Source organism: Macrotis lagotis, chromosome X (genome assembly GCF_037893015.1).
Source record: "Macrotis lagotis isolate mMagLag1 chromosome X, bilby.v1.9.chrom.fasta, whole genome shotgun sequence".
Taxonomy (NCBI): Eukaryota; Metazoa; Chordata; class Mammalia; order Peramelemorphia; family Peramelidae; genus Macrotis; species Macrotis lagotis.
In genome coordinates, this window is record NC_133666.1 from 120,741,342 (window position 1) to 120,765,944 (window position 24,603).

Consider the following 24,603-nt stretch of genomic DNA (forward strand, 5'->3'; position numbering starts at 1 on the left):
GCTTTAACTTGGAGAATGGGAAGAAAAGGGAGAGTGATGGATTCCAAGGATGGAGTCCAGGGTTTGTGAAAATATAAAGATCTTGCATCTTCTACCATGGGAGTTAACTTGTCAGGGAAGAAAACTCACCCAAATTTGAACCAAATCAAAAGATCTCTTTCCTTATTGAATGAAATTTCCATTCTTTCATTTCCTCTTAGATACTGCTTTATACGGAGGAAAGGGCCTTGACCAGGTGACCTCTGGAATGTTATACTTTTGCCTATTTATCTTACAAATATAGACTTTGGCATCCCTTGGAGTATAATATGTGAGCTCTGGTTTTCTGGGGAGGGTCACAAGACTTGTTTAACATAGGACCAACCAATAGTCATTTGTCATGTCTGTCCTTAAACCAGGGGCTAGAGCAGGTGTCATTTCATGCCGAGCTCCATGAGAGATGTCCCAGTCCAACAGTTCAAGGGGTCCTCCCCATCATCTCTTTTACATTTAATTGTTTCAACATGGTAGAGACTGGCGCTATGATTCATTGTTCCAGAGAATTTTCTATGCCAAAAGCAACTTAGCACATTATGTACAGCTCTGAATTCTTAGAAAATTGGCTGGAGCACTGAGATTATGTGATGTCCTCTGGTTATAGAGCCAGTATGTATCAAAGTCCAGACTCAAACCTAAGTAGTGTTTGCTTCAAGACTAGCTATCTCTTATACTATGCTGACTCTCTAACTATATCATATGCAAATCAAACCTGTTTTTTATGTCTGTCTTGCAATAGATTTTATGATACACATTTAAAAAAGCACTTCCTTTTTAGGGAACCATTGGCTTAGACCCTCACCTACCCCGCCTCCAAGCTTTGTTTCTTAATCTTGCCATCTGATAGAAGGTCCTGAATCCAGGATTGGTCCTCAAAAAAATGGATTAATTTGTGGCTATGGAAGAAAATAATCTCACATTGCTGCTTGAAGAATTGACAGTGACATCTTGCATGGAAAGATGAAACTATCCTAGCTAGAACGAGAGCTGGATGTGACTATGTCTTGGTAGTCTCTTTCTGTTGAGTGCTAGGGTTGTCAATATATCAATTTGCAAAAGGAGGACATTCCTAGGTGTAAGGGAACTAAAGGGGAACCCTAGTTTCCAAACTTTAGTTTAGGGTACTAGAATTTAATATATGAAAATGGTAAAGTACAGGCCTATTAAGTGACTGGAACAAAAGTATCTCAGAATCCATGGCAGCTACCATGTTACATTTCTAGATACAGTGAAAAAAAAGGGGGGTTAGCAAAAAGATGTCTTCTCCTTGTTTCTATCTCTAATGGTTATCCAAAATTTAATAGGCCCTCAGTCTCCTTCACTGCTTTTTTACTTTCAAAACTGGGATGAAGAGGAAAAAATAGACTACTTAGTGTTAACTCCCTAATGCTACTAGTTCTGCCTTGGTTAGTACAAAAATCAGGAGGTCAAAATTATGCCAGATTTGAAACCTATTTATGCTTTTTCACACCCAGCATTCAAACTCTAGAAACTTGTTTTATATAAAATTCATTCCTCTAAGATTTATTCAGTGCTCATTGTGTGGGAAAACACTTGATTGGGTAGGAAATAGGGATAGATTGGAGTGGAAATGGAAAACTGTTTCTCAGTTCCAGGAATCAGAAGATAGGGATTCAAATTATGACTGCTACTTATGACCTCTGTGACCTTGAGGAAGTTGCTTACTCTACCAGGAGAGGGATGGTTCTTTCTAGGGTGACCTAAAAGAATCTAGTCTTCTTAGTCTACTGGCCCTACAAACACATCTTTTATTACAAATTTGGGAATTTAGACCCAGAAATGTGAAGTGACTTGATGAAAGGTAGATCTTTACTGGGGGAGAGAATCTTTACTGACCACAAAGTTAGATTCAAATTCTGCCTTCATTACTCCCTTTGGGACTTTGGGAATTCACTTAACTATCCTGGTCAGTTTCTTCATATAGAAAATTAGACCAAGGACCTCAATTCTTTTCCAGTTCTAGATCTATGATCCCCTGATTCTATGGACCTTCAGGCAAGGGTCAAGCTACAGGAAAGATGGACTGAATTTTCACCTTTCAACCCTGAACTATGCATGTTAACAATCCAGGTGAGTTGACTTTTTTTTTTCCTGAGCAGTCTTTATTTAGCAGCTGAATTGCTGCTAACTTAAATTGTATCTAGAGTATAGATAAAGTCTAATATCCAGTTCTGCGCATCAAAGTACATAATGGAACTTCATGGTTTATGATCTATAAATCACTTATGGCTATGGAACTCTTTATTAAAGTTAGATCACAAAATTTGTTAATTTTTTTCTCTCATTGAATCTTGAGACACTGACTTGGATTATTTATATGTGTGTGTAAGGACATATGTATGGTATATATATGTGTGTGTGTGTGTGTGTGTGTGTATGGTGATACATATCTATCCATCTATCTATCTATCTATCTATCTATCTATCTATCTATCTATCTAATCTATCATCTTTGAGTGATTTCTATGACGGTTCTCTCATTTCTCCTGCTCAACAGTAGTTGTGTTTGCTTATACCGAACATCCTTATAGACCAAGTCATAGTCAGACCTTATACCTCTCACCTTCTCATTTTCAACAAGGTTGTTTATGTTCCACTCTTCCTGACCTTCACCCTTGACTTTTGTCTATGTAACTACCTAACTACCATTCATCTCTCAGTATCCCAGGTTCCCTCTGCCTTCATCCCTTTCCCATCTGTCTGGGATTCCCCCTTCCTATTTCCTTTCCCCCACATCCTCTCCCTTTTTCTCACATCCTCAATCTCTCCTTCTAGGGGTAGAGGGGTGGGGAGGAGAGGCGTGTTAGATCTCCCTCATTTTTATTTCCCCTCTCTTCTCCTCCGGATTCTCCCCTCCCTCTGCTCCGCCCCGTGGCCTATCCTTCTCCACCCAGGTTCCTCTCTCCATCCCCCGCCCTAACATCCCCTTCATCCCGTTTCCCCCCCTGGCCCCCTCCCCACCCTCAGGATCCTGGGGTGGGCGCTCGTGCTTACACTGGCGTGCACACACGCGCGTGCTCACATACACATTCATGCATATGCATCCATCCATACATAAATACATACACACCTCCTTCTCTCCCCCTCCCTTGGCCAGGCCTTCCCGCTCCCCACTACCCCTCCCCTCCTTCTCCTCCTCCTGGTGACGTCTGGGTCCCTGCCCGTCTGAAAACTCCTGGCCGCGGCGGTTGTGGAGGAGGAGGAGGAGGAGGAGGAGGAGGAGGAGAGGAGGAGGAGGGAGGAGGAGGAGGAGGAGCAGCAGCAGCGGCAGCGGCAGCGGCAGCGGCTAGAGGAGGCGGCGGCGGCGGCTGCCGGCGGCAGAGGCAAGAGGGAGCCTCGGGGAGGTCGGGCCGGCGGGGAAGAGGAGGAAGGACGCTGGCTCGGGGCTCGGGGCCCCGGCGAGGAGGGTGAGAGTCCGCGGCAGCAGAGGCAGCAGAGGCAGCCGCAGGAGCAGCGGCGGCGGCAGCCCCAGCCCCGGCCCCGGCCCCGGCCCCGGCCGCCGCCGCCGCGGTGAAGATGGTGGCTGCGCTGTGCGCCCGGAGGCTGGCTCGGCGCTCGCACTCGGCGCTGATCGCGGCGCTCACCGTGCTGCTGCTGCAGACCCTCGTCGTCTGGAATTTCAGCAGCTTGGACTCCGGGGCCGGCGACCGCCGAGGCGGGGAGCAGCGTGCCGGCGGAGAGCCGCCCCCGGCCCCGCACCGCGAGCGCCGGGACCTACCCCCGGAGCCTCGGGCTGCAGCTGGAGGAGGAGGAGGGGGCGCAGGAAGGGGCCCCCGGCCGCCGGGGGACAAGCTGCCGCGGGAGCCCGGAGGCGCTGGCGGCGGGAGCCACGACCAGCCCCGGCCGCAGCATCCGCCCCGCCGGGGGGGACCTGCTGCAGGCGCCGCGCAGCTGCCGGGCCAGGCTCTGGTAAGATACCGCCTTCAGCCCCGCGGACGCCCGCCGGCCCCGCGCCGGCTGCCTGCGCGCCATGCCGGGCACAGGAGGGTGGGAAGGGGGGAGCCGCCACTCTCCCGAGCCTGCAGCGTCCGACACTGGCCCCCACTCTGCCACCCCTTCCTGGGACCTGGGGAGCTCAGCCCTGCGCAGGAGGGAGGGCAGAGAGCAGGAGAGGGGAAGGGGACAGGCGCGTGTTGTTGGTGGTGTGTGTGTGTGTGTGTGTGTGTGTGTGTGTGTGTGTGTGTGAGTCTGTGTGTGTGTGTGTGTGTGTGTGTGAGTGAGTCTGTGTGTGTGTGTGTGTGTGTGTGTGTGTGTGTGATAGGACAGGCAGAATGGGGGGGGGGGGTACTGAAGCAATGACCAGAGAAAGGGTTTAAGAGGGACTGGATTCGTATCCCTAGTCCCGATAGAAACAGGCCGGGGTTGAAGGTCTCCGGGTTTTGCTGCCCACGGGTCCGCAGGTTGGGGGTGTGGCGGGTGTGTATGAGTATGTTTTTACTTTGAAGGGAATGCGAGGATCCTGGAAGGGGAACCCAGTTGATCCCATCGGAGATTGGTATGACCTCGGGGAGGTTTGGTGTAGGAAAAGGGGGAATTCATCTTGTGACATCTGTGACAATTTTTTGAGTGATGGTGTCAGGACAGAGATGATTTTCTGAGGTACCGGAACCTCCCTTTCTCTCCAGTGTTCCCTCGTTATGTTTCTGCCCCTTTTTTTCTTTTACTTGTGCCTTTTTCTCGGTCCTTTTGCGTTTGTCTTTACCTGTGCCTCTGTGTATCTTTATATTTAGGAGTCTATATGTCACTCCGTTCCTGACTATCTCTCGGCATCCCGTCTGTATCACTGTTTGTATCTCCCTGACTCCGTGACTGTTTCTCTGCTTCTTTGTCTCTGTCCCCTTGTCCGATGTGAATCTCTGTAGCTTTGCTTCGGTCTCTGCCCAATGGGGCATGGCCTCTGGCCTCTAGACGTGTACTATCTCTCTGTCTCTGTCTTGGATGTTTTGGTTTCTAGGAGATTAGAACTATGAGTTTGCGTTGTGATGTCCGAGATATCTGGGTGTAGCTATCCCTTGCCATTGCCCTCTAAGGCTGGTATAGGTAGCAGAACTACCGTTTCTTTTGCAAACCCTCGTAGTGCCTTGGTCTCTTATTGGGACTTGAGTCTGATTGGCCAGGTCTTTGCCTTGCTTTGCCTCTTACTCTTCTCCACTCTTGGGTGGTTCCACAGCCTCTTCATGCTCCCTGAGGGATCTTGCCTGTTTATGATCTAGACCGGAGCTTTCCTCAACAGACTGTTGGGATCTCTTGAGTGTCTGAGTGTCTACCAGTGTTTCTTGGGTGCTGCCTCTGAATATCTATGTATAGTATTGTGCCTCTATGACTAGGTCTTCCATAACTAGCTCTTTCCTTATGCCATTCCCCTTTCTCTCTCTGGGGAAATTAGCACCAAAGGACAAAGGAGACCAATGCAAAAACCGAGTGGTGCTCCTCTATTATTAGAATCTCTATTTTGAGACATAATTGCCACTTTTGAATATAATATGTACATATATACATAAACATACATACATATGAATATGTGTGTGTGTGTGTTTTCCAAATCCAGTAAACTTTGTCAGTGTTGATCTGTGCTAACCCAAAGCCTACTTTTTCTCAGTGCTGAGCAGCCCAATAACAGAGTGTGCTTCACCTTCCCTATTTGTCTCTATGTTACTAGTTCATTTATTTTTAGGGAGAATAAACTGGTGATTAAAAAACAATAAATAAATCATAGCTACTCCCCCTCCCTGTTTTTAGCAAAATTCTTAATTCACTTTTCTGGAGCCAGTCCTTGGTGGCGTTTTCACTAGGAATGGAATTAGATATTCCCTTAAACACTAAAGTTGTAGGGAAGCAATTAGAGAATAATGGTCAGTCAACAGGCTTTTATTAAACCCATACTACTTGTATTTGCCAGGCACTGTGTAAGCATTGGAGAGTCAAAGAAAGGAGGTGAAGTGGAAACAGTTTCTGCTCTCAAGGAGCTCACAGTCTAACTGAACACTACATTCATATGGCTGTGTACTAACAAGATAAAGACCCAATAGATTGGTGATAGTCTCAGAGGAAGGCACTAAAGATTAAGGACAGGGAAAGACTCCTTGCAGAAGATAGAATTTTAACTGAGACGAAGAAAGCCACACTGGCTGCTTGGGAACAGCTCTGCTTTCATTCTCATCCTGCATTTCATTATCACATCTTGAAGTTTGGGGGATAAGCGGAAGCCCCAGGGGAGAAGAGAGTTATCTTACTGAAGGGAATAATTTTAAAAAAAGGTGATTAAGATGCATAGCTCTTTCCAGAGTTCTACCTTTAGTCATACACCTGTGCTTATTCACGTAATCATCTTAATCTCTCACCTTGAAGGGCCATAAAGAAATCTTTCAACTGGGAAGGATTTTTCCCTTTTCCTGGGTTCTTTAATGCTCTCACCTTGATAAAGTATATGGGCCTTCTTTTGCATTCAAAAGCAATGATGCCTGTTGATTCCTTTGCTTTTCTGAATTTCAGATTCAGTATTCTATTTTTATTCTCTCTGCCAAATATCTAAATTTTCCCACATCCAAGTATCTTTTTCTTCCTTCTTTTTTTTTATTTTATTCCTTTTTGTCTTTGGGGTTGCATCTATCTGTCTGTCTGTCTGTCTGTTTATTTATTTATTTTCCTTGTTCCTCTACTATGTGTTTATGTGGTGTGTACTCTTCCATTTTTGTAATTTTATTTATTTGCTGGGTTTCAGACATTATAATTCAGACACACTGTTAGGGCTCTATTTCTCTATAACTCTTTCCTGATTGTGTGTACCCCACCCTATACTTGCCCTTCACCAATGAGCCCAATGAGGCCAGAAGGGGGCAGGCTCTTCCCAAAGTCCAGTGTAGTAAAAGGCTAGGATAACTAGGAGGAAAAGAGATCAGGAGTGTGAGGTTTTCAAGGTGCAGCTGAGTGTACTTTGTTTCCTAAACCCTAGTGGGGCTGCATGTTGGTGAAATAAGAGCAACCCGGAAGTGGAGGTTGTCAGAATGTTTGGGCTCTTCCAAAGCACACAAAAGAAAGCTCATGATACAGGCAGCTTAGAGACTGTAATTTATCTCTCTGGTTTTCAAGCTCCAAAAACTCTTCATTTTTATCTAGAGATTTTGAAGAAAATAGTATGTAAACTGCTTTGCAAACATAAGTGTTCTTTATATTATTCAAATAGACAGTTATCAGTCATCTTAGTTTTGTATGTATCAAATAATCTTAAATATAGATAGGAAATCTCCTTTGTAAGAATTGTTGATGGAGCATTTAATAAACATAGCATATCTTTCCTGTGTCATTTGTCCCAGTTTTTCTTTTGAGATTCCTCTTTGGAAAGCTCAAAGCTATATTATATTTTTGTGCATAGAAGAGGTCAAAGGAAATACATCTTTTTTTTTAATGAACACATTGGGTGTTGGATGTTTAGGTTTGCAGCAAGGAAACTTATCAGAGTGTATTTTTAAAAAAAGAATCTGAGATCTATCCTTTCTTACCCCACATCCTCCAGGAATTATCTCCTTCCAATCCAAGTTTCCAGCTACTAAAATCCATGGTGAGCAATGATGGTATTAAAAAAAAGTAGGTGCTGTGTAAAGCAGGTGCTCATTTAAAATTTTTCTTTCCCTTGGACCCTTTGTGTCCTGGAGTCTGGTGAAACTTACAGCCTCCTCAGAAGAATGTTTTTAAATGCACAAAATACAATGGAAATCAATTCTACATTTATCAAAATATTAAACAAGGTTATTCTATATACCAATGCTTCTAGAGTGTGATTTCTCTAATAGGCTTTCCATCAAGTCTGAGTTTTAACATTATCCTGGGTCTTGAGAAAATAGATTATAGATTGATGCTCTATAAAAAAATTATTGCCTGACTTTGTGCTGGAAACGAATTTATGGGAGATTCAATGTAGATTTGCAAAAATGGCTGTAAATGAGGACTTGTGTGCCATGGTACTACATTGTTTGTTTTCTTTTCTTGAAAAATCCACTCTGCCTTCGGTGCTTACTACAACACCAGCACATAGTAGGTGTGGAATAAAGACTTGTTGACTTGCTTCCCTGTGAAGGAGAACATTTAAGTACTCTTATTTAATGTTTAAGGGATAGCAGCACTTTTACTTTTGACTAAATTGTTGCTAAGCAGGTGTTATTTAAGGACTTTAACTTCTCATCTTTTTTCATTCCAAAGAAAAATGGATTTTCCATACTATCTGACCCTTTTAAATGTTGATTTTTTTTTTCTGCAGAAATTCTTCATAGTGCACATTTCTCAGATTGTTGAGGACCTTTTCAGATGCTGGCTGCAACTAGAAAAATGGTCTCACTATCCAAATAACCTTTAGATTTAACAGTCTTGAAGATAAAATACATGGTTTTTCTTGCACCACAAATATTTTGAGGATGCAGAAAACAGAAATTTTGTTGATAGATTTCTCACACTCTTTAGTTTTATTTTGTTTAAGTAATACTTTACACTTTGTATACAGAAGGATGCATCATTGTATAATATTTATACTTCCTTGAATACTTCCATCTGCTTAATCATATAAAGAAAAACTTTAAATAAATAATATTTTAATATAGATGAATTGTATATACATACACACATATATTTGCAGTTATAAATAATCACCTTACTCCCAGCTCTCTCATGCTATATAGTCTTAAATAGCTCACTAATTCTCCTTTCTTCCCTTAGAATGATGGATAAAAAGTATTTTCTACAAATAGAGAAACAGGCCCAGAGTAATTGCTATGTTTGAGATGACTACACAGATTGGGTCAACTGTGGTAGTCAATATGATAAGAGGATCATAGACCTAGAGTTTAAAGGGAACACATGATGCCTAGAGAGGTTGAGCATCATGGTAATAAACATCAGAGCTAGGATTTGACTCTGGGACCTCTAGCTATAAAACCAGTGTTTCTTCCACTGAACCATACTTTCTCAGTGGCTTTGTTGCATAATAAAATAGAAAAATATTCTTTATCAATGGTATCTCATTGGGAATTTCCCCAAGGGTCTTGCCCAGGTATATGAAATAGTTGAGATGCCCGCAAATATTTTTGTGTAATTTGCACATTCCTACTGAAACTGAAGTGATGTGAATGTTCAAGGAGTTGATCTCTTATGGATTACACCCTAAAAATGATCACTTCTTTTGACTTTTCTACCCTTTTCCTTCTCATATGTCAGAAAGAAGAAAATGGGAGAGAGGAAGCGATGAGGTATGTGATAAGGTAAAGAAAAAAAAGCAGAAGATGGAGGTAGGCCAGGGACAGAAAAGATTGACCAGAAATATTTGCCAGGTCACAACTTGGAAAATATTGTGCAATCACCAATATTTGTAGAAATATTTATTTTTCATTGTATTATGGTTTTCTACACACACACACACACACACACACACACACACACACACACAAAGTGCACCCTGTCAATGTTTCATAGCATCTAAGTAGTTGACTTAAGTAGCTAACTTTTTAGTGTGTACACTTCTGAGGTTTGGTCAGCTTGTTTTGTTTTTGCAAACAGGACTCAAATATTAATCTGTCAACACTGAACAATATTTCTTTGCCTTTTTTGTTTTTTTTAATGACAATTCCTTAAAGAGTCTATCTCCATGAGTGAAATAATTTCATCATTTTTATTGAGTCAAGCCCCAGAGTTCTGTGACTGATGGAACTGTTTGTAACTTCCTTGTGGAGACAGTAAACTACTCAGTCAGAATTCTGAGTGTTCAAAGAAGGTAAATGGGTAAGCTTGGTCAAAATGCATAGCAGCTGGGGAAGGATTCTGTGCCACCTGAAAAACGAAATCTCTCCTGGTGGTGAAATATGCTACTTGCATACCTGGGCATAATTGAATGTGAGCTGCCAACTTGGCAGGAGGAAACAATTTTGAATTAAGCTATTCTGCAGCCAAAGAAAAGAAAAGAAAAAGGAGAGTAGAAGGTTCCCCTGGCCAGTAGAATCTGCAACTTCCATTACTTATAAGCTATACTCCTACTGTTATTTCTCATTTAATTAAAATTATAGGTTGTTCTTAAAAAGAGTCCAAATGATATCAGTAGTTCTTGGATTTCAAGTAAAAAGTTAGAAAAAGCTATCTCTTTTCAAAATGTAACTCAGATTGTTTTTGTGGAGGCACTTCCTTCAACAACTGAAAATTTCCGTTTGCCCATGGATGGTAATCAGGCAACCTCTTGACAGAGTTGTGGTTAGTGGTTTTTTATTTCTTTTTCCTTTCTTCTCTTTTGAGGGGTGAGGGGGGAGAATATGTTACTAGGATCAAAGCAGATTACAGCTGATTTAATTTTTTTTTTGCACAGTGTATAGTTGGCTTTTGAATAGGATATTTTAAAACACTGTTTGTTAGAAGGCCAAGACTCCAAAGAGCAGGATCAATTAGTATATTAGGAAGAGTGTTGTTCTAGGACTGTCTTGAAGAATTTGTTTTTTCCACTTGATGAGTACATTGTTTTAAGTACCACATTTCCTGGGCAACAACCCATCTCACAAACCTTTTTAATTCCTGCAACAATATCATAGATTCTTAGAACTGGATCACCTTGTAAGTAATTCATTCTAACACCCTCAATTTTACCAGTGAGGAAAGTGAGACTGGGGAGTTATGGTAATGTGTTAGATAACAGAACAGAAATATAAACTAATCCAACAACCCAAACTTGCAACATTGGTCTGAAACTAATCAGATGATCTGTTAAAGAAATAGGAGCAAAATTTACCATTGTTGTTCAGTTGTGTCAGCTCCTTCTCCAGTAAAATTTTATATATGGTCTCAAAACATCAACTTCATGAATACAAGAGTTCTAGAGGCATACCTAGACTGTAGTTCATCTGAAGAAAATCTGGGGGGGGGGGGTTATTGGACTACAAGTTCAAGAGGGGCTTGACAGCATGATAGACATTAAGCTGTACTTCAAGAAATGTATGTCTAGAATAAGGGGGAATGATAGATAACATTGGTCTATACATCTGGAGTACTGCCCTCAGTTTAGGTTTCTGTCACATTTTGGGGAAAATGGAGAGCACCAAGAAGGAAACAGGATGAAGCCATGACACATGAGGATTATCTGAAGGAAGTAGAGATTTTTAGCTCTGAGAAAAAACATTTAGGAGGCTAAGGAAACTTGCCCTTCAAGTATTTAAAAGGCTGTAAGAAATGCAATGTGTACTATTGTCTCTAGAAGACAACTTGGGTCAATGAGTGGAAGTTTCTGAATGATTATTTAAGGGAAAACTTACTAACAATTAAAACTGTGCACAAGTGGAAAGAGTTAAATTGGGAGGCAGTGGATTCTCCCTCACTGGATTTTTTCAAGGCAAAGACTAGGTACACATTTCTTAATACATTGTAGAGAAGAGCTTGTGTACAAGTAGAGACTGGACTAGATGTCCCTTAATGTCCATTCTCATTCTGCATTTCTGGAAAGTGACATGCTAAAGAGTTATTGTCAGAAAAATGACCAAACTAGGATTTGAACCCAAGTCTTCTGATCACCAGTCTAATATTCTTCTGCTATCCCCCCACACATAGATGATATACATGTGCATACACACACACACACACTTACATACTCATACACTCACTCTTAAGATGTCTTAAAAGTCTTAGTGCAGTTTTAAGTTATTAAAACTTATTAAATTATTACAGCTGATGACTGCATTAAAACTTTGAGAACAGTTTCTACATAAATATATATGTAAGGATATATATATATATATACATATATAAATGTATAGATACATGTGTGTTGTGCTTATTCTTTCAAGATGGTTCTGTTCTAGGTTACACTTAATTTGATAAAATAATCTATCTTATTTTGTTTATTAGTGCTAATGAGTTAAACTAGCATCCCAGTTCATGTATCAAGTGTATTTTAATAGGGATAAAACACCTACTTTTATAATTTGGCACTTCAGGGACTAGGACCCCTCTTCTTTTCTTTTCTTTTCTTTTTTTTTTTGTTTTGTTTTTGCTAGGCAATGGGGTTAAGTGGCTTGCCCAAGGCCACACAGCTAGGTAATTATTAAGTGTCTGAGGCCAGATTTTAACTTAGGTACTCTGGGGCCAGTGCTCTATTCACTGCACCACCCAACCACCCCTAGGACCCCCTTCTGCAGGAAGATTTTCCTAATGCTTTATATTTCTAATGCTTACTCTTTATAAATTATTTCCTATTTGTCTCCTATGTAGTTTGTTTGTATATATTTGTTTGCTTGTTGTTTCACCCTTCACACTGTGAGGCTTTTAAGGTCAGAGACTGTCTTTTTGTCTCTTTTTCTATCCCTGCCTCTTAGCAGAGTGTCTGGTAATAGTAGGTATTTAATAAATGCTTATTGGCTAACAAAATTTTTATTAATTGACCAACTGACTAATGGAAAAGTTTTGTTTTGTTTCTTTTTTGAGACTTGATCCTTTTGGAGTCTGGGGTTTGCCCTATAATATTTGTATTTTGAGATTCCTGTAAAAATTTGATTTTTGCTGGCCAGAACAGCAAACCATGACTCTAATCCTAATGCAGACCTGGAATTATAATGATATAGCAATAGTTCTTAACATAGGATCCCTAAGTTTATTTTTAAATACTTTTTGATGACTGTATTTTAATATACTTGCTTCCTTTTGTAATCCAATGTATTTTATTCTATCTTTTCAAGTATTCTGAGAAGAGTTCCACAGTCTTCATCTGAGTGCCAAAAGGGTCTTAGACACACACATACACACACACACACACACACACATACACACACGTGCGCACACACGCACGCAAAACTAAGAATCCCTTACACATAGCATACTGCCTTTTCCCTTTTACCTGGCTGGGCCAGGTAGGACTGACATAAATATGGTTAGTGTGGGTAGTTTATGAACTTTGACTTCGTTATTCCTTTCTGTTAACAAACATTTCTCTCACCATCCTGATAGATATTCTACCTTCAGAAATTGTGTTAAGTTCTTAGTCTATATCTGTAACCTCATTTTAGGTGAAAGAACCTAATCTATTGTCAGTCATTAAAACTGTAGGGCAAATTAATTCATCAGACTGATAATTTCTATGATAGGTGCTATCTTTCCTAAGAAGAGTGGAGTGGAGAGAACCTGAATTTTCAGTAGAGAAACCTACATTCAAATTCTAGCTCTGGTATTACTGGTTGCATGACGTTGGACAAATTATTTGCTCTGTGATATATAATATCTGAGAAGGGAAGTGGGGAGTTGAAGGAGCATAAATTTACAGTTGGAATTCCAGCTCTGACATTTACTCCTTACACCACCTTGGGCAAATCATTTCCTTCTCTGAGCCTCAGTTTTCTTACTTGAAAATGGGGGGAGGGCAGAGGGATAATATAAATAATAGAATATACTACCTACCTTAGGGTTGTTATAAAGAAAATCTTTGTAAGCTTTTAATGTGCAACACTAATTTGAAGTTATTCACAGGAAGAAATAATTTACAACAGCTGGTATTTATATAGCACTTTAAAGTTTGCAAAATCATTTTATAAATATAATTTCATTTGAACTTCATCACAGCCTGGGGAGGTAGGTGCCATTATTATTCCCATTTTACAGATGAGGAAACTTAGGCAGAGAGTAAGTGACTTGATCAGGGAGAATAATCTAGCTAGTGAGTGTTGGAGGCAGGATTTAAATCTCTTCCTAAGTCCAAGTCTATCTTCTGTACCACTTAGCAAAATTAGGAGGGAAAGGGGAAGTATAAATTTTGGAACATGGGCAAGGCAACCTGGAACAAGATTCCAGGACTCAGGGAAAGTATGGCTTATTATGAGAGTAATGATGGACAAGGAAGAACAACTTCACAGTTCTTGCATAGAGACAAGAACATTTTAATGCAAGCTAATTATTATGTGAGTGAATTTGCAAGGTAGACTAGTAAAGCATAAAGAACTGAGTCTGTACCTAAGAGGCTACCTCTGTCCTTCCTCACCATGAGGGAGGTGGTATTGAACATGGACAAGAAATGAAAGATATAAAAAAGGGAAGTAAGTCTCTGTAAGGAACACATGAGGGATGGCTAAGGAAATTCATCAAAGTTGTTCACTCTGACATTTCAGTAGTATCTTCATGATCCCATTAAAGGTTTTCTTGGCAGAAATACTGGAGTAGATTGCCATTTCCTTCTCCAGCTCATTTCACAGATATGGAAACTGAGGCAAACAGGGATAAGTGAGTTGCCCAGGGTCAGAGTCAGTTAAGTGTTTAAAGTCAAATTTGAACTCTGGTCCTCCTGACTCCAGGGTCAAGTGCTCTATCCACTGTGGCCACTGAACTGCCCTTCTTTTCTTGTATGCTCTATAAATGATTCCAGAAGTACTAATCACTGGGTTTACCTGTTTACCATGGAACTTGGCAGAATGTGAGAAAATGCAAAAAGTGTTTCCCTCCAAGTTATATGCCATGTTTACTGGAGAATGGAGAGGGAGGTGGGTGGGATTAGTAGTCTTGGGAAGAACTCTCTCTTTCAAGGCAATCTTTTTTTAATTTTTCAGTTACCTTCTTCCATTCCAGTTTCTAGCAAATAGTAGATACCTAATAAATGCTTGCTGATTGCTCCCCAGACCTATCTGTGTGCCCAGATGAAGCTTCTATATAGTCACAGCATGACAGGCATTTAGAATATAGCTTCATTCAAGGTAAGCACTAACAAAACTTCCTATGATCAGCTTTAAATTTTCCATGGTAAATTTTAATTCAAGGTTGTCTTGTCCCTGTCACTCAGAATGATAGTAAATTTCTTTTTCTAAAATACTATTGGTGTATGTCCAGAATATTAAAACTCATTTAAGGATTCTTTAGAGATGAGTCTGCTTCAAAAAAGGAATTTCAATATTTAATATAATTTTTAGATTATCCACACTTTTGCATTTTATATACATCATTCTCTTCCTCTCTTCCCCCCTTTTAAATCACATGGATGAAACGTGTTGAATGTTTTCTAAAGCTGGTTTGCATCAGAGCAGAATGGTGTACTATAAAAAAATTAGTTTAAGTTTTTTACCTGTGTTCCAGTTTCTAGGTTTGTTACTGTTGTGACTGCTTTCTGATTCTCAATTTTTCTCATCTGTCAAATGGTTATAAGAATATCTACCTTCTCTACTTAAGTCTACTTCACACTTAGTTATATGAAGACATCATCTGAAAATCCTAAAGCATGGCATCTTGGGTAGAGCAGCAGGATGGTTAGTCAGGTCAGAAGCTGAACTCATTTTACTCTATTATCTCTTCAAAACATTTGCCTGAATCTTATCCATTAAAAATAGAAGTGCATATTAAAATTATTAGATAATCTCAAGTAATCCTGACTGAAGCTAACAGCTTGAGGCTTTTCCAATGCATCTTTGACTACATGAAGAAAGACTTCTCTAAGGGTACAGTTCAGGAATTATTAAATTGGATCCACAGACCTATTCCCTCAAGGTATTCATAGATAAATTTCTGGAAGTATAGGAATTTGAATGGAGAAAAAAATGACATGCCTAACTGAAATTCAACATGAATTATGAATGTAGGCAAAAAAATTCTTCTGAGAAGTCTATTGCCAAGAAGGTTCATGATACTCAAAAATGCTAAGAACCAATGGGCTAGTCTGATAGTAACTGGACAAACACTGGTGCTGTTTCCAATGAGTGGGTGGATTAAGAAGAAATGAGCTTCTCATAGAAGGGGTTTAGATTAAAAGAGCAGAGTGCATTGTTTGAGAAGGAGACTGTGTAAAAAAAAAGCTGAGGTGAATAAGGAGAGAGTGAACAGACAATTTTTTCTGAATTGATTGAAATTCAGTCCCTCTTAGAGGCATAGGTGACTTTCCAATGTGTTATAGAACCAATCAGTTAAAGAAAGAAACTTTTTCAAATGAAAAAACTCCTGTCTCCCAGAGGAAAAGCACTTAATACTCTCTATACCTTTTCAGAACTAATCCATTCTCACCTTTGGTGTGACTTTACATTTACATTTTTGGGGTCATTGCCTCCACTACCCCACTTCAATACATATTAAATCTTATCTCTCTATGTACCTGTCCTAGCTGCTGAGGAAATGTGATAAGAACAAAACCATTCTTGCCCTCAGGAGAGTTTATGTTCTGTTGGGACCTTACTTCCCATTTGCTTTTCCCTATCCCCCCAAAAGGCCCAACTAAATTTATATCTAGTTGACCATTTACAAAGAAATCACCAATTGATATTTGCAATATCCCTCACAATGGGCTCATAAAGAATATATTCACTTGACCCTTAACCACAGTTCTCCTAGATTGTACCAGTATAATAGCACGACTGAATAACTTTAATAATAATTCCAAAGGGGCAGTGGATACCACTTATCATTTTCTAATGAGCAACAGGAAAAGCAATAAATTTATAGCCTAAGAGCTACATGGTAATTTCATAGTTTTAATACTCAACCAGGCCCCATGTTAATAAAATAAACAAAAATTTTGGTAACAGGGAGCTAATATATACATTATTTAAGAATAGTGTTAAAACTAGATTAGATGAGTGGTCCAATATAACCATTAGCTCATTAAGCATCTTTTCTATGGGGATTGTACAAAACTTCTCCATCTTCCTTTTTTTCCACTTTTCCCATGAAATAGTTTTATTAATTGGAGATATAATGGGAAATCTTTTTCAGGCCTTTGATTGTTTTCTTTTCTTTAATTTATTTTTTAAATATACAATTGCTCTTTGCAGATGTTTGTTGTGAAGTAAAAGCCTATTCACTTTACTGTTTGAACTCGGGAGGGCTCTGTGTAAGAGACACAGAGAACTCCATTTATTTATCATCAAGCTTTGCAGATGGTTACATTTACAGTAGAAAATGCCTTCATTACCTGTCATTTCTTCCAACTCGATTGAGAAATAGTTTCCAAATTGTTTGATTCTTTTCTCTCCTTGTTGTTTTAAAGGCAAAAGCATTAATACAAAGATTAGTACAGGGGAAGATCCAATAGATGCAGTTAAGTAAGATGATAGGAAGGCATAAATGGGATAGTTTGCAAATCAAATTATGGGCATTATTATCCCAAATGAGATTTGGGTTAATTTTACAGTCTTCATTCTGCTTTCTTTCATTATTCATTCATTAGGTGAGGGAGGATGAAGGAAGAGATGAAGATAGAGGAAGAGAGATGCCAACTGCTACTTAACCAGAAGGAAGGGAGGGCAGACTATTAGCTTATCTTGCTATTTAGTCATTTTTAGTTTTCATGACCCATTTGGGGTTTTCTTGGCAAAAAAGGCTTGCCATTTCCTTCTCTAGTTCATTTTACAGATGAGGAATGTAAGGTGACAGGGTTAAGTGATATGCCCAGTATCTATCTGAGAATTTGGGTCTTACTGACTTTAGGTCCTAAACCCTGTACACTGTGCCACCTAAGTGAATAAAAAGTGAATAAAGTGAATAAAAAAATCCTGAAGAATTTTGTATAAATGACATTAAGAAGACATTATATAGGGGTGGCTAGGTGACGCAGTGGATAGAGCACCAGCCCTGGAGTCAGGAGTACTTGAGTTCAAATCCAGCCTCAGACACATAATAATTACCTAGCTCTGTGACCTTGGGCAAGCCACTTAACCCCATTTGCCTTGCAAAAAACTAAAAAAAAGACATTATATAAATGACATTAAGAAGAAAGTAATGAACATATTATATGGTTGTCATAAAAGTTCTTCAGGGGAAGTCAGCACCAGTGCCTCATTTTAAAGATGGAGAGAGTAAGACCCAGAAAAGCTGTTGTTCTGACTCCATTTGTCATAATGATCCAGTGATAAAGCCACCATTTAAAAAATATTAATTATTTTAATATGTTTTATTAATGCTTTTTTTTGCATAGCCATCATTTTCCAATGACTCCCCATTTCCATTCAAGTCTTCCTTGTAACAAATAGTTACTATAAAAGTTTTATTCTTCACAATTTTTTATTATTCAAATTTTTTATTATTTATAATTTTTAACTGACTTTTACTCCCCAATGAGCTCTACCACCCCCATCCAACAGAAGAGACCTTCCTTATAACAAGTGTATGCTGAGTAATGCAATGAAATCAACACACTGATATCTGACAATGCATGTCTCATTCTGCACCTGTAGTCTACCACCTCTTAGAAAAGCTTGGAAAAGTCTTCTCCAAGTCTATTGGAGCTCTTACAGTACGTCTAAATAAAAGACAAGCAATCAGCAATTGGCAAAACTGTCGATTTGGTGGTGTCCTAACTATAATTTCCAGACTTTTCATCAATAACACAAACCTAGGAAGATGCAAATGTGCTAGCATCCATTCTTATTCAATAGCCTAGTAGCAGAGGAGTATCGTCTTGAGGGTAATGTTTTGATAAGTTGCTGATTTGTATTAAAATAATAATTACAGCAATAATTACAACCAAGGATTTCAGTGAGACTCAGCTGCTGACTGTGAGAAAAAATAATTAACTGTGTATTCTCTCAAATTCATTTGGAAACTAGTCATGCCCTTTTCATTTTTTGTGGGCACAGCCCAGGTTCTTCTGCAGGTTGAAGACCACGTGTTTCACCAGATGCTGTTTGTGTTAATAGAATTGATGGCAGATTTTCATTTTAAGAGAAATTGGTATTTGTGCAAACGTCATCTTTTCCCAGCAGTTCTTAGGTAAACAATATGACTGGAATACAATGATGCCACATCTTTTTAACCAAGGAAAAAAGTTTAAGAATAAAGACAATATTTGTAATTTTTAGAGGGGGAAATAGTTTATATTTTTTGTCTATTTAAAATATAGGAATCAAAGATCTAGTCTAAAATATATGTCTGTGTATGTCATTAACCTAAGGAATTCCCTGTAGCTATTGTCAGGGATGAAGGAAGAAAATTTAATTCATAAGTTGTTTTCCTCTTTCTTCCTGTATTCCCAAAACTGGATGAGGAAGTAGTGCCATCTTGATTACAACTATTAGTGACCATTGTTAAAGGAAACTATGTTTAGATTGTAAGTTATCTTTAAATTTCAAAATCATATCTAATGCAAAGGAGCCAGTCTTAGGGGACTCAACATGCTGCTGAAAGCTCTGAAGAAGACTTAAGAACTCACTTAACCAAATACTTTGCATTGAAAAGAATATATATATATATATATATATATATATATATGTATATTTTCAACAGAGCCATACTTCAGATTAATGCATGAATGTACTAATATTCTTCACCTGTGGAACTGATAGGCCTTAACAACAACATACAATTTTGTCCATTTTTAGGTACTTTTGGGAATGGTACCATTGATAGAAGAAATTACACATAAACCTCTTTGAAAGACCCTTAATCAAGAGGCCATGTCTTTGTCAAGGAATCATAGAATTGACAGCTGGAAAGGACCACAGAGGTTATCTAGTCCCACCCATAGACTAAAGCAGACCCTAGTATTCATGCCAAGTAGGATCAAGGAACAACAGAATTTAGAGATGAAAGAGCCCTTTGAAATCATTCAAAGTTAAGGGTTCTTAACTTTTTTGTCTTTTTCATGGGCCCCTTGTCAATCTGAAAAAACACATGAACCCCCTTCTAGAAATGTTTTTAAATGCATAAAATAAATTAAAGAGGATTGCAATGGAAACCAATAATATTGAAATATAGACATGAACTTAAAAGAAAAAGAAAAAAACACCACTTTGCTGACCCCAGGTTAAGAACTCTTGATGAAGAAGCAATGTGGCAGAGAAGAAAAAGAAATGCTGTTGTGGTCAGAAAGATTTGGGTTCACCATGGGCAAATCATTTCTCTGGGTCTATTTTTTACATATGTGCAATGAATGTTATAATATTAGCACTCATCTCACAGGGTTATCCTGAAACTCAAATGACATAATGGTTGTCAGATGCTGATTTACTCAGTAGTAAACAGAGTAGAGCCTATATTTGAACCCAGGTTCCCTGACTCCAAATTCTGTGCTCTTTCCCATTTAATAGGATAGAGGAATCTTCTTTCCTTCCTTCCTTCCTTCCTTCCTTCCTTCCTTCCTTCCTTCCTTCCTTCCTTCCTTCCTTCCTTCCTTCCTTCCTTCCTTCTCTTCTTTGTTTCTCACTCTTTCTTCTCATTTGATTTTAATATTGGGTTTCCACTTTAAAACTAACATGTAATAAATGGTTTCTTTTTGAATCTTTGATTATTAGTACTGGTTTTCTGTATGAACAGCAGATGAATCTAGCTCTGCCTTTTCCAACTGTATCACTAATCTGTAATGTTGATATCATTTTATATTGAAACATGATGCTGAAACTGTCCCTTCCAGGACTGCCTATCCTGCACATTACAGAAACAGAAGTATATAGAGATTCACCCCTTTAGAACAGCTGCCTCTTTTTGTCAGTATTGTTTAGAAACAGGTTCATTCACAAGTCTGTTCCTTTCCAGTTGATGTCCTATTTGTGAAGCGTGGGACATTGAAGGAACTTCAAGGATGGAATGGGAAAGGATTCACTCTGGATCTCTAATCTTTCATGTTTGCTGAAGATTAAATGAATTACCTAATGCCTTTTCTGGGGTTTGCCACAGAGATGAGTCATTTTCCTTCTCTAGTAAGGTTGCTTTAAGTCACTGTAAAACTCTCCTTGGTTTGGGAGGGTTCTTTTCCATATCATCTTATGAGGTTAAACTAAAACCAAACCTTAGTAATGTAAGGGGAGGTGGAGGTTAATATTTGTATTTGCTGATGTTGGATAGGATAACCAGTGTCCATGTGGTGAGATTGTCAGGCAGGACTTTTGGAAGATTTTAGAGGAAGTCCAGATAGAGAATTAAAGAAGCAACCCAAGTGCAAAAACAGCCTAGAATTTTTGTCTGTTTATCCCTGGCATTGAGCCAGCAGATTTCTAAAGTCAGAAAGACCTGGGTTCAAGATCTGCTCCTATATAACCCAGATAAAGTCCTTTAATATTTCTGTTTCTAGGTGACTCTCCAGGACTATAAGTCACAAATGAGTCATAGATCTGCTCTAATAGAGAGAGTTCTTACACTGGGAGTTATAGGTCCAGTCTTCCTTGCTCTTCCCTTTTGATCCCCTCCCTCCCCCCACCCCTGACTCCTACCAGCTGGAGTGTGGCAGCCTGCTATACCTTCTTGGAGCCATAGGTGAGAGTTGAGTGCCACATAGATGAACAAGACTTGAACATCCTATCCACCTCAGTTGTGGTCGCTGTTCCTCTTTCATTCTCAATGAGGACCCATGACATCAGGAGGGTAATGTCTTGACTTGCAAGCAAATTGGATTTAAGTGAGGCAGAGCTATGTAGTCATAAACCTCACTCCTCTAGAGGCTTTGGAGTCCAGTGACAAGATATAAGTCAGGACAACTGACAGTATCCCCCATCTACCCCAGGAGAAGCTGTTGAAAGAGGGATGGGTGCTTGTGCCCAGATGAGGACATTGTCCTCTTCAAAAACAATGAACAACAGCTTCTACCCCCCCCCCCCAAATACTTAGAGCACAGTATACTGTCCGGCACATACTTAACAAATGTATTTTTAATTATATAATTGAAATGAAGTCAAATGAAGTATAGTTTTTATGATCTGAGATTCTGGGCATACAATTGTCAGCCTCAGTTATGTGGATTTACAAAATTGACCCACAGATTTCTTGACCCCTTTGATGTAAAGGTATTTTCAGGGTAAATAAAGGTGAAAGAATCACAACTGTTCAGCTGTGGTGGATTGCTCAGCTTCGTACTGCAAGGTGAATTCCTGTTATAATTGAAAAGCAAGATGTGTTGATTCTTTCTCAGGTGCCCTGGTGAATATTAATGACCCTTTATGGATCAGAATGACTTTCCTCCTCTTCTCTCCTCTCCTCCTGTTAGGCAAAAGGTCATTAAATTGAGTTGTGGCATTTTATTTTTCTTCCATTCATTATTGCTTATTAACGTGTTGTGATATATAACAAGACACCAAGAATTTGACTTTTCTGTCTTTCAGAGGGTACTTTGATACTGATTGAGAGTTAACATGGTTAGGAATTTGTCATTTCCCTTTATCAGAATCTTGGCGTGGTTGCTGCCTATGCTGAATATCTTACAAAATTTAGAGTTCTACAATTTTTTAAGCTGAAAGGCACAACCTATTCTTCATGTTCTCTTTTTGCTGATTGACTGGCTACTGGAAGATGCCAACAGGTGCAAAGGAAGGAACTTTGAATCTCCTGAGCCATTACAGAAGAGAGAAGAGAGGTGATTGCTGAATATTATGGACCATATATAAATTGCACCATGTCAGATACTACTGAAGGAAATGAAATGATGTCTTTCCTGTGTGATCTTAGTCTGAAACCACAGTGATACAGATGAAATGAGGCAAAGCTGTGCAGTTATCAGCCTCACTCCTCCAGAGTCACTGGAGTCCAGTGACAAGATATAGGTCAGGATGACTTGTCAATGGCCCCTATCCACCACAGTGGTATTTATTAAAAGAGACATGGGTTTATTTGACTGACTTGATAAAGGCAATTCAGTAATTAAAAACTGCATTAACATGAAATTAAATTCAATACACATTTGTTAAAGTTACTATGTGCTATTCAGTGTGATTCCAACACAGAGAAAATTTAATATTTTGTTTTGACAAGATTTCAGTATTTGGCTAATTGCAAACCAGGAGTACCACATTCTCTGGTTCTCCTAATTTTGGCAATAAAATGTCTTTCTTTTCCAATGGGTTAATGTTAGGAGCTGTTAATTTTAATAAGATCTCAGCTTCTGGAAAATAGAAGTTTTTTAAAAAAAGTACTTTTTAGATATATTAACAATATATCAAATGGTATGCCAGTATCTTCTAATGATAATTAATAGGACCATATATGTTTTTTAAATAAGATTTTTCTTGAGAACCAAAAATAATACTTGTACATAGGATCTGTGAATTTGTCCTAGGTAAAGGGAATTGAGGCCTAGTTTTTATAGTGCAAAATAATACAGTGAATGGGAAACAGTGAAGAATGAGAGAAGAGGTTACTAAAGTTTCATATTTGAATGGGATGGGGCAAGAAGTTAACACTTATCATTTTCAAGTCGAGGTAAAATAATCCTTCTAAATTAAAAAAAATCCTAATGAATTTTTAAAATCCTAAAAAATTTCAAAAGAATCAACTTGCTAGTGGGCAGGGCCCACACAATTTACATGTCCTGTTAAGCAGAGGTGTCAAACTCCTGGTCCTAAGGCTGCTTTAGAGCTTTGGAGATATGGGCAAAAATGCCTCCATTTTAAGTTGAATATAGCATCTGTCACAGAATCACAGTAGGTAAAATTATGAAACCAGGAAGATTTAGTTTGGGGGTTACTCTAATCCCTCTTTCAAAAGCTTCTACTGGGCTATTCTAGGAGGACTAGCATTTCTGCTATGAAGATTTGCTTTTTGGGTCTGTTCATCCACTTTTGATGTCCACCTTCACCCAACTCTCATCTGTGCATCCAAGAAGTTGTAGATTGTGCCGTGATCACATGACAGTAAACCCTCTCAGCAAACAGATTAAATCAAGTTGAGACTTGACAGACCTAAAAAATGTTGGTGATTTTGGGGGGACTGTCTACCCCAAGCATGTGAAACCTTCCCTTAGTGGAATGAATTGAGGAGAACAATTTGCTCCAAAGACCATGAAGATGCTTGAAGCAGGTGCTGTGGAGAGTTTGAACCAAGGTCATCCACAGCATCCCAGGCTATGACCAATGTCTTGACTTTTGTCTTGCCATTGGACTTCCATGACTGTGGAAGAGTGAGGTTGATGACTTTGTACAATTCTGTCTAACAAATCCAATTCATACATAAGTCAAGACTTCACTCTGTGGTGTCATTGGTCCTAAAACAAAGAACAAACATCAGTTTCCACTCATTTTAGTGGCATATCAATTATCCTGTAGCCCATTATATTAGGTTCAGAATTTCAAAGAATATAGACAGAACCTTAAATTAAGATAGCCTATATCTTATGGAATTTACTGATAATATTAAAATAAATGCATATTTATGTAAGAAGGATACAAATATATTCATCATTCCCCTTTTCATCTTGGTGTGATTCTTTGAAATGAAGCTACATCAAATTCTGGATGATTAATCTAAGTCAGTTCATTAGAATATATGCTTCTTGTGGTTTGAAGCTAGGTTTCATTTTTCTTTGTATCTGAAATACCCAATGCAGGGTTTTATTTATATTTCCTGCTTTTAATAAATGCTTGTTTTAATTGAATTGGATTGAATTAGATGTTCTCTAGATGTAAGAGGGTATGAAGGTTTTACACTAGGGCAAAAGAAGATGAATATCCCAATCTGGTGAGCAAAGGCCAATCATCTTTGAATATTCTTGATTAGATTGAGAATTACCCCAAATGTTGAGGTAGATACATGGATTGTACTTGTGTTTTTTTGTCACTTTTAAATCATCCTTTTCTTCCTCATCATCTTGTGTCACCCATACTGATAATTTTCCTCTTTCTCATTCTTCTCTCCAAATTTATATAACCCTGA

The 24,603-nt window shown here is 39.0% G+C and overlaps 1 protein-coding gene across 2 annotated transcripts in view; it reads left to right on the forward strand.

Annotated features, from left to right (window-relative positions):
* The first annotated feature begins 3,573 nt into the window (after window positions 1-3,573).
* XYLT1 (xylosyltransferase 1) overlaps window positions 3,574-24,603 on the forward strand; it is a 427,805-nt gene continuing 406,775 nt past the window's right edge. For both annotated transcript variants that reach the window (XM_074200787.1, XM_074200788.1), the window contains exon 1: window positions 3,574-3,966. In XM_074200787.1, coding sequence (XP_074056888.1) covers window positions 3,574-3,966 — 393 coding nt within the window. The remainder of the gene's footprint in view (window positions 3,967-24,603) is intronic.